This window comes from Dama dama, chromosome 28 (genome assembly GCF_033118175.1).
Source record: "Dama dama isolate Ldn47 chromosome 28, ASM3311817v1, whole genome shotgun sequence".
NCBI classification, from domain to species: domain Eukaryota; kingdom Metazoa; phylum Chordata; class Mammalia; order Artiodactyla; family Cervidae; genus Dama; species Dama dama.
In genome coordinates, this window is record NC_083708.1 from 41,685,478 (window position 1) to 41,700,975 (window position 15,498).

The 15,498-nt window shown below is 36.9% G+C and overlaps 2 protein-coding genes across 2 annotated transcripts in view; both read left to right on the forward strand.

The window, feature by feature from the left end:
- The window catches only part of PDSS2 (decaprenyl diphosphate synthase subunit 2), a 276,653-nt gene that overhangs the window by 216,165 nt on the left and 44,990 nt on the right, over nucleotides 1–15,498 (forward strand). The window contains exons 5-6 of the mRNA XM_061131753.1: nucleotides 1,205–1,378; nucleotides 2,402–2,533. Of these exons, the coding sequence (XP_060987736.1) occupies nucleotides 1,205–1,378; nucleotides 2,402–2,533 (306 nt within the window). The remainder of the gene's footprint in view (nucleotides 1–1,204; nucleotides 1,379–2,401; nucleotides 2,534–15,498) is intronic.
- BEND3 (BEN domain containing 3) overlaps nucleotides 2,432–15,498 on the forward strand; it is a 109,394-nt gene continuing 96,327 nt past the window's right edge. The window contains exon 1 of the mRNA XM_061131752.1: nucleotides 2,432–2,533. The gene's annotated coding sequence lies outside the window, so the exon portion shown is untranslated. The remainder of the gene's footprint in view (nucleotides 2,534–15,498) is intronic.

Below are 15,498 nucleotides of genomic sequence, written 5' to 3' on the forward strand. Positions count from 1 at the left end.
ATGTTTTAGTAATATTTTAGATATATTATGAGATAAAATATGTCATTAAGATTAATGCCACCTGTTTATTTTCACTTTTTTAATGTAGCTACTAGCAAATTTTTAATTGCATATGAGATATACATTATGTTTTTATTTGACATCACTGGTCTACAGTCAGTAGGTTTGTGTATGCTTACTTAAAGACACTACTGTAATTTTTGTAATGTAAAAAGATGAAATTAAATAAACTACAATTATTTCGTCCCTTATACCTTTTTTCTTCTTATGGGAATAAACTTTGTTGAATAGTGTTATTTAATCATACTCCATTATAATAATGGTTTACCTCCTCTCTCACTTTTCTGTCTACCTGGTTATAAGAGAATGCAGTTCCTTCATTATGCCCTTGATGTTTTAACATAAGTTAAAGACAATAGGATTCTTGTATCTTGGAATACTAGCACTTAATTAAGAACTGATACAAATATAGAAGAGTTAGTTTGAAGGTTTAAGTTTCTGTTAATATTTTTGCCTTATCCTGTAAGTGTATATATAGAGAGATATAGAAAGAGATCTATAGATGTATACTTTTTATATCATTTTTAAAATTTGTTTTGTTTGTTTTTGCCACATGACTTGTGGAACCTTAGTTTTCTGACCAGGGATCTGTCCTGAGTCCCCAGCACTGGAAGCGCAGAGCCCTAACCACTGGACTGCCGGGGAATTCCCCTAATATATATATATATTTTTTTTTCCCCCTAAAGTATATTTTAATAGCAATTCCTTAGTTCAAAATAAAATTTGCTTCAACATTTCTTTCATTTTCCTCAATTACCCTAAAAAAACAGTTCCCACCTCCTTAGTTCCCTTCAGGTGGAGGTGAGGGTCAACATCCTTTAGTTATGTCTTGTTGTGATAACCTGAGTGTTTTAAATAGTTCATTTCATTTTTTAAAAAAGAAATTATTTGACTGTGCCGGGTCTTAGTTGCGGCTCCTAGGATCCTTAGTTGCAACATGCAAACTCTTGGCTGGGGCATGTGGGATCTATTTCCCTGAGCAGTGATTGAACTTTGGTCCCCTGCATTGGGAGCACAGAGTCCTAGCCACTGGATCACTAGGGACGTCCCAATAGTTCATTTCTTAACACTTGTTCTTCAAAAACTGAAACAATTAAGTTACTCCTAAAATCTTTTTAATGTTGGCTTTTGTTGCATTTTTTAGGAAAATCGTATCACAGATGATATTGGAATATCGACTTGGAAGGAGCAGACTTTTCTCTCCCATGGGGCCTTACTAGCAAAGAGCTGCCAAGCTGCGATGGAATTAGCAAAGCATGATGCTGAGGTTCAGGATATGGCATTTCAGTATGGGAAGCACATGGCTATGAGTCATAAGGTATTTGCACACCCTTTGTTTTTTCAGTATTTAAATAGCTAAAATGGTACACAAGAAGCCTTTTACCATTTAATAAACTGCTTTATATATCAGAAACTGTTTATTGAGTACATAAAATCTATTGTTCATGGTGATTATTATGTAATATAAACAATATGATTAGTGAGTACTGCATAATTTTGATAGAAAGCTAGAGCTTACTTGAGCCATATTTGTGATGTTTGTCTTTTCTTACCACCTGAAAGTTTCTTGAAAGAATTGTTGCAAATTATTAAATAACATGTAATGTTGCTAGTAACAAAATGCAAGAATATTTGGATTTTTGTTACAGTTTCCGTATAGTTCCTATGTAAAACATATTGTGGAAAGTTAATGAAATTTAGAAATATATGGAGTAAAATTGAAAGCTTTAATTCCAGTAACTGAAATATAAAATGTCTTAAGGGAGGGAGGTTGAAGAGAGAGGAGATATATGTATATTTGTGCCCGATTCACATTGTGCAGCAGAAACCACACACTATAAAGCAGTTATCCCCCAATTAAAAATAAATTTTTAAAAAATGTCTCAAGATTAGCTTCTATATTGTTATGTCTATGTATATGTTATTTTAAATTCCATTTAGTATGTATTTCTTAGATGCTGCTTAAATAGCTCCTAAGAAGGGGGAAGTATGTACAGAAATATGTAATATTTCCAGATGAGTTTTTATGTACTTTATTAAATCATTGATTAGTTTATTAAGCAATTAGATTTATAAAATAAATATAATTTCTAAATCCTTAGCTTAAGCTTAAAAATGAAAATAAATTTAAATAAAAAAGGAATATGTTAGGGAAAACTATTTAAAAATTTTTTTAAGATTAATGTTAATCAAATGAGCTGTTCTTTTGCTTATTACAGTACATCTAAAAACTGTTCCTTAAGCTTTATTTTTCCCTCTATAACTGGTGCTTTGTGAATATGACTGAAACATGCCAATGTACATGCGTTTACTGATTTAACTCTTTGACTACTCTTTCTAGATAAATTCTGATCTCCAGCCTTTCATTAAAGAAAAGACCAGTGACTCCTCGACTTTTAATCTAAACTCCGCGCCTGTAGTGTTACACCAGGAGTTTCTTGGAAGAGATTTGTGGATAAAGCAGATCGGAGAGGTAAAATGAAATTGCTCTTATTTTAGATACCAATAGTATTTAGTTAATTTTAAAACATAACTCATATTTTATGACAATCTAAGAGCAATAGTCATATAGAGTATATACATCAGTCATATAAGAGCTTATTCATGTAACAGGTAAAACTCTTACTTTATAGTATGCAATTTTTGAGAGTTAAATGTTAGTTAAAAGTTAGAGACTACAACACTGTATTTTCTTGTTATTTGCGTTTATAGAATACTGTAACACAAAACTAGTGCCTGTGGTGAATGCTAATTAACTCAGATGACTTTTTTTCCTAAAGGCTTTCAAAAATTGGGCTATGGTAATAGCACCACCCTTTAACTGACGGCAATTTCCCATCTGTAGACTCTAGCACAAGCTGCAGAATTCCAGGAGCTCCGTCTGTCAGCTCATTGGGTTATTTTAAAACAAACTTGGACCCTGAATACTCAAGTTCTGAGGCATTATCAAAGAAGAAAGAAAAAAAAAAGTATGGTTAAGTAGGAGGAGTTAAGGGACTTGAATTGGATATATTTTCTACTTTTTTGTGGGAGAGAGAAGGTATGGAAGATGAGACGAAACTTTTTTGGATTTTTTTGGATCCAGAAACTCTGGATTAAAAAGTTCTTGGCCTTTTATCCAGAGCTTCATGAAATTTATTTAACTTGGTGGTTCTAATTGATTGGGTTAATCTGAGACACACCCTGGGGAACCAGGCACAGTTGAGGTGGAGATAGATAACAGACTTAGAGCAGAGAGAGCAGAGATACCTGCTTTTGGAAAAATAAGATTTTCCCTCTCCCCTGCCTCCTCCGTAATAGATCTCAAAATGCCAACAGCCAGCTTAAAATTCCTCATATTCACCAGGTAGAAAACGAGAAGGTTCCTTTCTGAGGAAACTGTCAAACTCAGAGGAAAAGCCCTGCAGATGTGGACCTTTGGGGCTCCCTCCGCAAACATGCCGTGTCCCTGACCAGCTGCTTTAGAGTGAGGTCCAACAGTTGACAAGCCTCAGAGTGTCCAAGGGCACAGAAATATCCAACTGAAGTAGAATAGCTAATAAAGGACCCCTGGGCATTTCAGAGCAGCCTCTGCCGTGAAAGAAGGAGTCAAAAGCTAACTGATTTAAAAAAAAAGAAACAGAGACAGTGCACAGGGAAAAAAAAAATTTCAAATGTACTGTAATCAATATATTCAGTGAGATAAGATAATAAATCCATAAAATAAGAACAAGTGATGTGGTGGGCTTCCCTGGTGGCTCAGGGGTAAAGAATCTGGCTGCCAGTGCAGGAGACACAGGTCCAATCCCTGATCCAGGAAGATCCCACATGCCACAGAGCAGCTAAGCCAGGGGCCGCAACTACGAGCCTGTGCTCCGGAGCCTGGGAACTGCAACTGCAGGGCCCGCATGCCACAACTACTGAAGCCCGCGTGCTCTAGAGCCTGTGCTCCACAACTAGAGAAGCCACTGCAGCGAGAAGCCCGTGCGTGCCAACTTGAGAGTAGCCCCCGCTTGCTGCAACTAGAGAAAAGCCTTCACAGCAATGAAGACCCAGCACAGCCAAAAATAAAGAAATAAATAAAATCATTTAAAATCAAAGGAACAGGTGATATGTAAAGTGGGACAATTCAAAAATAAGGAATCAGAATTATAGAGTATAAAAATATGAAAGTAGACCTTTAAAAAAAAAAATCAGAAGAATAGAATAAATAAATAAGAAAATCCCCAGAAAACTAACTAAAAAGACAATAGAAAAATAGAAAAGAAAATTAGAGGACCAATTGAAAGATCTTGCATCTATGATGAGTCCCAGAAAGAGAAAACTGAAAATGGAGATGAAAAAATTAACAAAGAATTAAAAGAAAAATTCTAAGAATTGAGGGACCTGAAGATGTCTCCAAATTGAAATGGTATTCTAAATTATGAATTTTAAAAGACCTGCACCAAATCCTATCATTATCAAATTGTGAAACAGTGGGGATAAAGAAGAGATCCTAATACTTCCAGAAAGAAAAAGAAATACCACTGTACAAAGGATCAAGAGTTAGTATTATCTTAGTGGTGACACTGAAAGCTTCAAAGGCAATGAAGTAATAACTTCAACATTCAAAGAGAAATTGTTTCCAACTTAGAATTTTATGCCAGTCGTACTAGCAAATGTGATATTAAATAAAGACAACTTAAAACAGCATTTCAAAAAACCTCCTAAGCATATATTTTTTTTTAGGAAACTGGTTATATATTCTATCAAGGGAGTAACGAAGAAAGAAAAAGGCATGGAGTTTAGGAACTAGGGCATCAGCCATAGGTGTGAAGTGATAGGAATTCCCAGGACACCATGAAAGGAAGAGTAGTAAACAACAAGAAAGGAGAATGCCAACAATAAGAGCACTTACTGTGTGCCACCCACTGTTCTCATGAGAAACCCGAGGCAAAGAGAGATTAACTTGAGCACAGTCACACAGCACTGGCAAGTGATGGAGCCAGTATGCAAACTCAGGCAGCCTGACTACAGGACCCATATCCTTAAATACAGTGACATGCTATACTATCTCTCATCCAAGCAAGTCCTCGGCTGATGGCTCTGCATCCAAGCCAGATTGGAACAAGAGGACAGAGATCTCCAGAAGAAATATCTCTAAGGAAAACATGGAACTGATGATCCCCTAATGTGCTTGGCCATATTGAGAATTTAGGAACTATTAATGACAGGAACATAAAAACTAAGTGTACTAGTTACTACTGTTGCCTGACACATGACCCCAAAACTTAACTGCTTAAAATAACCATTTTAGGGGACTTTCCCGGTGGTCCAGTGGTTAAGACTGTGAGCTTCCAATGCAAGGGGTGTGGGGTTGATCTCTGGTTAGGGAACTAAGATCCCACATGCTGCATAGCCTGGCCAAAAAAATATAATAATAATAATAACCATTTTATTATGTTCATGGATGGAATTTGGACAGTGCACAGAGGGGATGACTGCTCCCTGATGTCTGGGACCTCAGGCGGAAAGACTCAGAAGCTGGAGGTGATTCAGTGATGCTGGAGATTGGAATCATTTGGAGACTCTAGTCACATCTGGCACTTGGGCTGTCAAGAAAATGAGGTTTTTACCAACCCAAGTACTCATACATCCCCCCCGCACCCCCCAACTTAGCTTGGCTTCTCACAAAATGGCCGCCTCGGAGTAGTCAGACTACTTACTTGCCAACTCAGAACTCGAAACACAGAGCGTCCTTCCAGCAAACAGAGGCCGCATTTTCTTCTATGACCAGCCTCTGGTGTCACCTCTCGTCTTCATGGTCTCCTTTGAAAATAATCACAAGCCCACCCAGAATCAAAGGGAGGCGCCTGCATACCTTATCTATCACTGGTAACAGTTTCTATCAGTTTGGGGCCCACTTCTTTAAACAGCCACATTAAACATGTGAAATTAAATGAGGCAGTTTTTAGCTATAGTGAAAAAATTTTAATGTATAAGAAAGGAAATGTAATCATAATACTTTACATGGCTTAGAGAGTAATATTTATGTAGCATAAAAATGTGAATACCAAATACTAATTTAAACCAAAAAATACAATCACTGAGGAGAGGGTGAGGGAAAGGAATATGTTTGGTCATATAAGAAATGTAATTATTGAAACTCTCACTGTTTGCAGATGACATGATCCTCTACATAGAAAACCCTAAAGACTCTACCAGAAAATTACTAGAGCTAAGCAATGAATATAGTAAAGTTGCAGGATATAAAATTAACACACAGAAATCCCTTGCATTCCTATATACTAACAATGAAAAAACAGAAAGAGAAATTAAGGAAACAATACCATTCACCATTGCAACAAAAAGAATAAAATACTTAGGAGTATATCTACATAAAGAAACAAAAGACCTATACATAGAAAACTAGAAAACACTGATGAAAGAAATCAAAGAGGACACAAACAGATGGAGAAACATACCGTGTTCATGGATCAGAAGAATCAATATTGTCAAAATGGCTATTCTACCCAAAGCAATCTATAGATTCAATGCAATCCCTATCAAGCTACCAATGGTATTTTTCACAGAACTAGACCAAAGACTTTCACAATTTGTATGGAAATACAAAAAACCTCGAATAGCCAAAGTAATCTTGAGAAAGAAGAATGGAACTGGAGGAATCAACCTGCCTGACTTCAGACTCTACTACAAAGCCACAGTCATCAAGACAGTATGGTACTGGCACAAAGACAGAAATATAGATCAATGGAACAGAATAGAAAGCCCAGAGATAAATCCACGAACCTATGGACACCTTATCTTTGACAAAGGAGGCAAGGATATACAATGGAAAAAAGACAACCTCTTTAACAAGTGGTGCTGGGAAAACTGGTCAACCACTTGTAAAAGAATGAAACTAGAACACTTTCTAACACCATACACAAAAATAAACTCAAAATGGATTAAAGATCTAAATGTAAGACCAGAAACTATAAAACTCCTAGAGGAGAACATAGGCAAAACACTCTCTGACATAAATCACAGCAAGATCCTCTATGACCCACCTCCCAGAATATTGGAAATAAAAGCAAAACTAAACAAATGGGACCTAATGAAACTTAAAAGCTTTTGCACTACAAAGGAAACTATAAGTAAGGTGAAAAGACAGCCCTCAGATTGGGAGAAAATAATAGCAAATGAAGAAAGAGACAAAGGATTAATCTCAAAAATATACAAGCAACTCCTGCAGCTCAATTCCAGAAAAATAAATGACCCAATCAAAAAATGGGCCAAAGAACTAAACAGACATTTCTCCAAAGAAGACATACAGATGGCTAACAAACACATGAAAAGATGCTCAACATCACTCATTATCAGAGAAATGCAAATCAAAACCACAATGAGGTACCATTACACGCCAGTCAGGATGGCTGCTATCCAAAAGTCTCCAAGCAATAAATGCTGGAGAGGGTGTGGAGAAAAGGGAACCCTCTTACACTGTTGGTGGGAATGCAAACTAGTACAGCCGCTATGGAAAACAGTGTGGAGATTTCTTAAAAAACTGGAAATAGAACTGCCATATGACCCAGCAATCCCACTTCTGGGCATACACACTGAGGAAACCAGATCTGAAAGAGACACGTGCACCCCAATGTTCATCGCAGCACTGTTTATAATAGCCAGGACATGGAAGCAACCTAGATGGCCATCAGCAGACGAATGGATAAGGAAGCTGTGGTACATATACACCATGGAATATTACTCAGCCATTAAAAAGAATTCATTTGAACCAGTCCTAATGAGATGGATGAAGCTGGAGCCCATTATACAGAGTGAAGTAAGCCAGAAAGATAAAGAACATTACAGCATACTGACACATGTATATGGAATTTAGAAAGGTGATAACGATAACCCTATATGCAGAACAGAAAAAGAGACACAGAAATACAGAACAGACTTTTGAACTTTGTGGGAGAATGTGAGGGTGGGATATTTCAAAAGAACAGCATGTATACTATCTATGGTGAAACAGATCACCAGCCCAGGTGGGATGCATGAGACAAGTGCTCGGGCCTGGTGCACTGGGAAGACCCAGAGGAATCGGGCGGAGAGGGAGGTGGGAAGGGGGATCGGGATGGGGAATACGTGTAAATCTATGGCTGATTCATATCAATGTATGACAAAACCCACTGAAATGTTGTGAAGTAATTAGCCTCCAACTAATAAAAAAAAAAAAAAAAGATAATAAAAAAAAAAAGAAATGTAATTATTCCTGTTATCATAATAGGATCAATAGATAATGTCTAAAACTTAAAAATCAAGAAAGAACAGTGCTTGAAGATAGAAGAACTAGCCAAAGAGAGGAAAAATGAGACAGACAAGGTCTGAAGAGTGCTAGGATATTTTGTTAGAAGCTTTGTGCTATTCGAGTCTTTAATTACTATACATATGTTTGTTTTTATTTTTAAACCTTTAGTTTAAGATTTTATATACTTTGCTATAGTCATTGCACTTCTAATAATGTATCCCAGGAAAAATATCAGAGATGTGGGCAAATATTTATATATTAAAATATGTAGTAAGATACTAATTGTAAAAGGAAGAAAATGAAAATTGATCCACTTGAAAATAGAAAAGTTAAATGAAGTATAGTAAAAAGAAACATTATACAACTATTGAATATTGTATTACAAGGATTGTATTTGTATGCTTTTTGACAGCTGAACCAAAAATATATATATACAGATGGCGTTAGTAACTCTAATTGGGTTACATTAGAATACATTGCAGATTTATATACTTTGGTTGAAAAGATCCAGCTAAATATGTTAAATGAAAGCTATGAAGTCTCAGTTGGCTATTCACATATATACATATATAATATATATATGAGTAACACAGATAAGAATTTTAAAGAAGCTTCACAGAAAAGGGACATATTTAACTCTTAGTGTCTTTGCAAGCTTACAGAGTTGTAAATATAGACTACATGAGAGTCCAGGATTTCCTAAACAGCTGGTGAAATATCCCCAAATCGTTATCTTCAACTTGATTTTCACTTCAAAGGGATATGCTTTCCAAATAGCCTATGCCTTAGGCATTAACTCCGGTAACTTCCCTCATAGCTCAGTTGGTAAAGAATCTTCCTGCAATGCAGGAGACCTGGGTTCGATTCCTGGGTCAGGAAGATCCTCTGGAGAAGGAAATGGCAACCCACTGCAGTATTCTTGCCTGGAGAATCCCATGGACAGAGGTGCCTGGCAGGCTGCAGTCCATGAGGTTGCAAGAGTCACACACAATTTAGCAACTAAACCACCATCTAGGCATTAACTCTAGTAAATTAACTACATTGTCCAGAGGTCAGTAAACTCTGCTGAGATGAAACCCATGAGCAAACAGGGTTATGTCCATCAACCTAGGTCTTCTGTGATCATCTCTAAATCCTCATCCTCAGGAAAAACTGGCAGTTTATTCCTCACCTCAGTGCCTTTAGACCCTTCTTATATCTACATGTCTGAGTCATGAACAGGGTCACAGAAGAAAAAAAGATGAATTCATCTGAAGCAAATAAGAAATGTAAGAAGTTAGTTTCTGTCAGGCAAGGAGCAACATTCTTCAGGTTAAAAAACTCCTTACTTGAGTTTATTTTAATTTTCTAAGTTATATTCATGTTTATATAAAGCTGTCTACGATAATGATCTTGATCTATGCATATCCCCTAGTCAGAGTTAGGGAACACAATTTGCATAACACTTGAGAGGGACATTCTATCCTCAATCTCAAGGAGGCTACTTATTAATCCTGAAATTACTTCTAGTGCTCTCTTTCCAACTTCCTGTGATATTTTTCTCCTCTGCATTTTTATACTTTCTTCCCCCAGGTTTTGAATTTTATTGTAAGATTCTAAAGGATAATAGTGAATTTACTTTTGAATTACCAATGGTACTTGCATAATGACTCACTTGGAGTAGTCATCCAATTGTGTGTGCGTGCTAAGTCGCTTCAGTCATGTCCAACTCTTTTCGGACCCTATGGACTGTAGCCCTCCAGACTCCTCTGTCTATGGGATTCTCCAGGCAAGAATACTGGAGTGGGTTGCCCTGCCCTCTTCCAGGGGATCTTCCAGACCCAGGGATCAAACCTGTGTCTCTTATGTCTCCTGCATTGGCAGGTGGGTTCTTTACCACTAGTGCCACCTGGGAAGCCCCAGTCATCCATTAGTATTTGTCAAAAAGTGTGTATGGTGTAGTCTTCTGGGGACAAAACTGGTGGCAGCTTGTTTTGTTAAATAGAAATAGTCAAGGTGGTATTAACAGAAATGGTCCATAGAGGGCCAGGATTTGGGAGACCTAGATTCTGGTTTGGGCTCCGCTAGCATCTGTTTACCTTAATCACTCTCTTTAACATCTTTTTAATAATTTTTTTGTAAAATGATGGCATTGAACTAGATCATTTCTAAGGTCCCTTTCAGCTCTCAAATCTAAAAAATTTCTTTTTTAAAAAACTCTTAAACAAGAGATGCATTGTAAGAAAATATATTTATCTGGATTAGAAGCTAAATACTACCTTTGACACCTTTGAGAAATAGAAACATCTTGCTCCCCGTGATGAAAGACAATTATGATTTTTTATTGTCACATATAAAATTATTTCCTTGCTCTGCTCAGGTAGGTTTGAGTGCCATCTACCTTTTCAATTTCCTGCTTAGGGAGAGTGAGAATTAATGACTAGACAAGGAAGGGAAGAGGGGATTACATACCCTTAGTGCCCATTCAACATCACTGCAAAGCCGAGAAGCAGAGCACCTCTGGAATTTTTCATATCACTCTGTCCAACTTCCTCCTCCTCCCCAAGTCTTAAGATTGGAAGGCACTCTTCCATTGCACCCACAGTACACACACACTATGCACTTCTATAAGAGGCAGTTCAGAGCCCCAAACCAAATCAGAAACAGCTGAAAGATATTTGTTGAGCAATGTCTCCATACTAAATTCTACAGATCCCTCCCTACCTTAATTTTAAATTTAAATTTGTAGCTGCTGAAAAATAATGATCAGGTAGAAATACTGATAGTGAATGGGTGATTCACCCTAGGGAAGTGAAGTCATTACTCAGCTATCATTTTGATTCCTAATAAAAGAAAGTTAGAATCTTTCAGAGAACCACAGAGCTCTGACTCTCTCAGGGAGTCCAGGGGCTATTGCAGGTCAGCATGCTTTATTTTTAATGATCCTTCTAGTTTCCTGCTGCCATTACAATAAGAAATAAGAATTATGATAATTTTTTTCTTGGCTATGTCTGAAAGTACTGAAATGTCACTTAGGCTTGTGACATTCTGACACTGTCATAGCCATCCACAAAATACCTTAAGTGAATACATACTACCAGTACTAAACTATAACTCACTTGTCCCTAGCTATCCTACTTTTTATTCAAAAAATAAAACATTCAAAACAAATTGCTAGAAAAGGATAGTGTGCACAAACATAACACATGTATATTCTCAAACAAAAGAGAAGGTACACATTCAGAGAGTCCTCATTAATGCCATATGATATTTTTCTAATTATTTATGTTATTTTTTAGTAGTTTCAAAAGAAGTAATACTGACAACATCCTCTACCATGTAGAGTATAGGCATTTGAAAGGAGACCACAAAGACTATGAAATGGCTCTAATTATCTCCTAAATTAAAATACTTCTTAAGGTTTTCTGATGCACTTAAGGAAACAAAGTGCTTGAATCTAGGAGATACAGCAGTAAGTTGTCTGAAGGTTGTCTGTGGCCTTGTTAAGAGAAACACAAATATAAGGAATACTGTAATTGATGCCATTTGGGCAGCTCAGAGGAAAGAGAGTTTGAATCTGGTTGAAAATGTCAAGAAAGGGTTTGTAAAGTAAGTGATACCTGAGCTAGTCCTTGAAGAAAAGCTTAACAATGAAGATGGGAGTGAGGGCTTCCTACACAACAGAAGCCATGAAGAAGAACAGTTGCAGATGGGCAAGTGTGCCATGTATTCAAAGGGGAAAAAAAAACATTATATTGGATGGAGGACAAAAAACATAGGGCAGTATAGAGACAGATGAAGAATTGCCAAAATAGTACATAATGACTATACTTAAAGACTCTGGGTCAAACAAAAACATGTATAGCAATAGCCAAAAAATGGAAATGACTCAGTTCCCATCAAATGATGAATGGATAATGTATCCATGCAATGGATTATTATCTAGCCATTAAAAGGAATGAAGTATTGATACATATTCCAGCATGACAAAAACGTTCTGGAACTGGATAGTGGTAATGATTGCACAACATAGTGAATGTACTAAATGTCACTGAGTAAAATGGTAAATTTTTCATGATGTGAATTTTGCCCCAATTGAAAAAATAAGACTTTTGGATGTTTGTAGAAAGTGAACTTGATTCAGAAGTCGTGGAGCAGAAACTGAAAGTTTTTGAGCCAGGTAATTTCAAGGTTTGAAATGTGTTTTAGAGAGGTATATCTGACTACATTGTATAGAATCAGAAAAGCAAGAAAATACTATAAATACTGTAGTCAGAGTTGTGGGGAATCTGTTGATAAGTGCAGGGGGAAAGTCCTAATCAGAGTGTTGGCAATGAGAATGGAAAAGTAAGGAGATTAGTTATAAAATTCACTTTAGAGAGGAAATATATTGGACCTGAAAATTGATATGACAGGAAGAAGCTGGCAGATGTATACTAGTGAGGGGTGGTCAGAGGCCAAAACCAGGATATAGAACTTGGATAACAGGAGCTGTTAATAAAAATAGGAAAGTTAAGTGGGAACATTAGTATAAGTTTGGTTTTTGACACAGTGAGCTTGGAGTATACCATCAGGGTTGGTGACCATCACCTTGGGACCTGGCCATCACCTTGGCACATAGCTACTAGAGGAAGCAACTCAGTTCTGTCAGCCTCATTTCCTTTCTCATGGCCTTTCTGAGATCCAGGTAGATTTTTTTTTTCTTAGTCAAACTGTAATTTTATATTTCACATCTCTTCTGGATTCCAAGAGAAGCATGGTAAGAAAAATGGCTTAAAAGCAATAACAGGACTTCTGAACAGAGAGAGATTTATCATGTAGGTAATAAAAGCCTCTGCTGTTTTTTAATGGGGTACCATGTGTTATGGCACTTCAGTCGGGTCTGACTCTTTGCAACCCTGCCGACTGTAGCTTATCACAATTCTCTGTCCATTGGATTCTCCAGGCAAGAATACTGGAGTGGGTTGCTGTTTCCTTCTCCGGGGGATCTTCCCAACCCAGGAATCGAACCTGTGTCTGTTAGGTCAACCTGTGTCTGTTATGTCAACCTGCATCTGTTATGTCTGTCTGCATTGGCAAGCAGATTCTTTAACCAGCACCACCTGGGAAACCCTAATGGCATACCATAGCCTTCCTTATCTGTGTATTTCTTCCTCTTACACTGAAGAGGAAGGAAGAGAATATAAGAAAGTTAATTCCATGGACATTCACATTTGCCTCCAAAAAATAGCTTTCCCTGGAGAGGGATGGTAAAATCAGGTACCTACGCAGTCCAGTTCTGTCCACCAATAGATCTTATATATACATACTAAATTACACATCTTCATACCAATGCAAATGCAAAGCGAATTTGTTTTTAGTAAGACCTGAAATTCCTTTTCTCTGAAGGAGTCAGTGATATTTCTGGCAGTACCAAAGCAGACCTTTAAAATATCATTATTATCTTTTTTATTTTTGCAGCCACCAATGTAATCTTTTATTCAAACAAGAATCATTAGTGAATAATTGGTTAAAACAATTGAATGAATAGTTAGTAAGGAAACCAAATAATCACAGGGACTCAAAGCACCCTTACAGTTTACTTACTGAAGACAAAGGGGAGAAGTGAACAAACTTAGTCTCACCAATAATAAGACAGCTGATACTTATGACTCCTAATGTAATGGAGAAGTATACAGCATCATCTATGTAGCTGTCTTTCAAAAATATCTTCACCTAAATCTCATCATGTGAAAACAAGTCCAGGATAAGGGATATTCTGCAGGGCAACTAACATGGATTCCTTTTTAAAATGACATATTATAAAAGACAGAAAAGGTGGTGGTGTGGAGACTGTTGTAGGTTAGAAGAGATTAAAAAGCTGTGACATCCAAAGGGAATGTATGATTTTTAATTTGATCTTGGATTGGGATAAACATACCTCTAAAGGACTCCATTGGTTGGACTTGAAATTTTGAATATGGACATTATATTAAATAATAAATGTTAAAATTATTAGATGTGGTCATGGGTTTGTAATTGTGTAGGAGAAAATGTTGTTTTTATGAGATAAATGCTGAGGGACATAGTTAGAGATGAGACATCGTTATGTATATAACTTAATCCCATATAGTGAGCAAATGATCATTTAGAGAGAAAACAAAGACGGCAGTATATTGGCAACTAACCAGTCGAGTTGGAGAGCAAATGGGTGTTCTTTATGTCCTTTCAACTGAAAAATTTTAAAAGAAAGTTAGTTTTTCTTGACGGTTTAAGATGAGAATTTTATTTTTTAAATTGTTATTCTAAAACAGAAACTGGCAGCATTGGGGAAGAACAACATGATAAGCAGCGATGATCCGTCTCTAGCAATTTCTGCACTCCCTGCTGTGGAATATTAGTTTTCTGCTTTTAGAAAAAGGTTTTTCCGTATCCAGTTTTCAAGTCCAGATAATAGTACTTAGAAACTAGAAGCAGTTCATTTATGTCATCCAATCCTTCTTTGTTACCTGACTTATAAAAAAGCATTTGTTTCTTAAAGTAAAAAGACCACATCGTACATCCATTACTTACCAACAGGGAATTTGTCTGCCTTTGGTCTGCAGAGGCGGGTATATAAACGTTTTGGAATTAATCCCTTTGTGCATCCTCTCAATCAGAGCACTCGCTTTGTTTGCTCTGGTGTGGAATATTGTTTTGCAGCACTCACTGTAGCTGTCAGAGGAGGCCTTCCTTGTCATGAGCGCTGGCACACAACTGGTCTGTTTTCACATTTTTTTTTTTAAGATAAAACAAGGTTCAAACCACGCATTCTTTGTGAACTGCTAAAGACCGGGAAAAATTACTTTCTTTTCTCATGACCTGGATTGACAAGAAGCACACCTCCAAGAGCCACAGGATGAGTGAATCCCTTTTAAAGACCCAAGTAATGAAGCCCTCAGGGAATTGGCGTGCGTGGCAGAATTTACAGTGGCTTCTGGAGATGAACATTGTGGCAGGAAGAGGTTCAGGACTACCAGCTGTTGAAATACAGTCTGCATTTATTTTATATCAGCCTATTTTGGGCCCCAGTGAGAAAGTTATTTTAATATCTTGCTCTGCTAGAAATATACATGGTAAGTGGCAGATGTCAAAAAAAGAGGGGGATAAAGTTGCAGCACTCCATTCTCCTTGAGACTTACAGAGTTTATATAGTTGTTCTCTTTTTA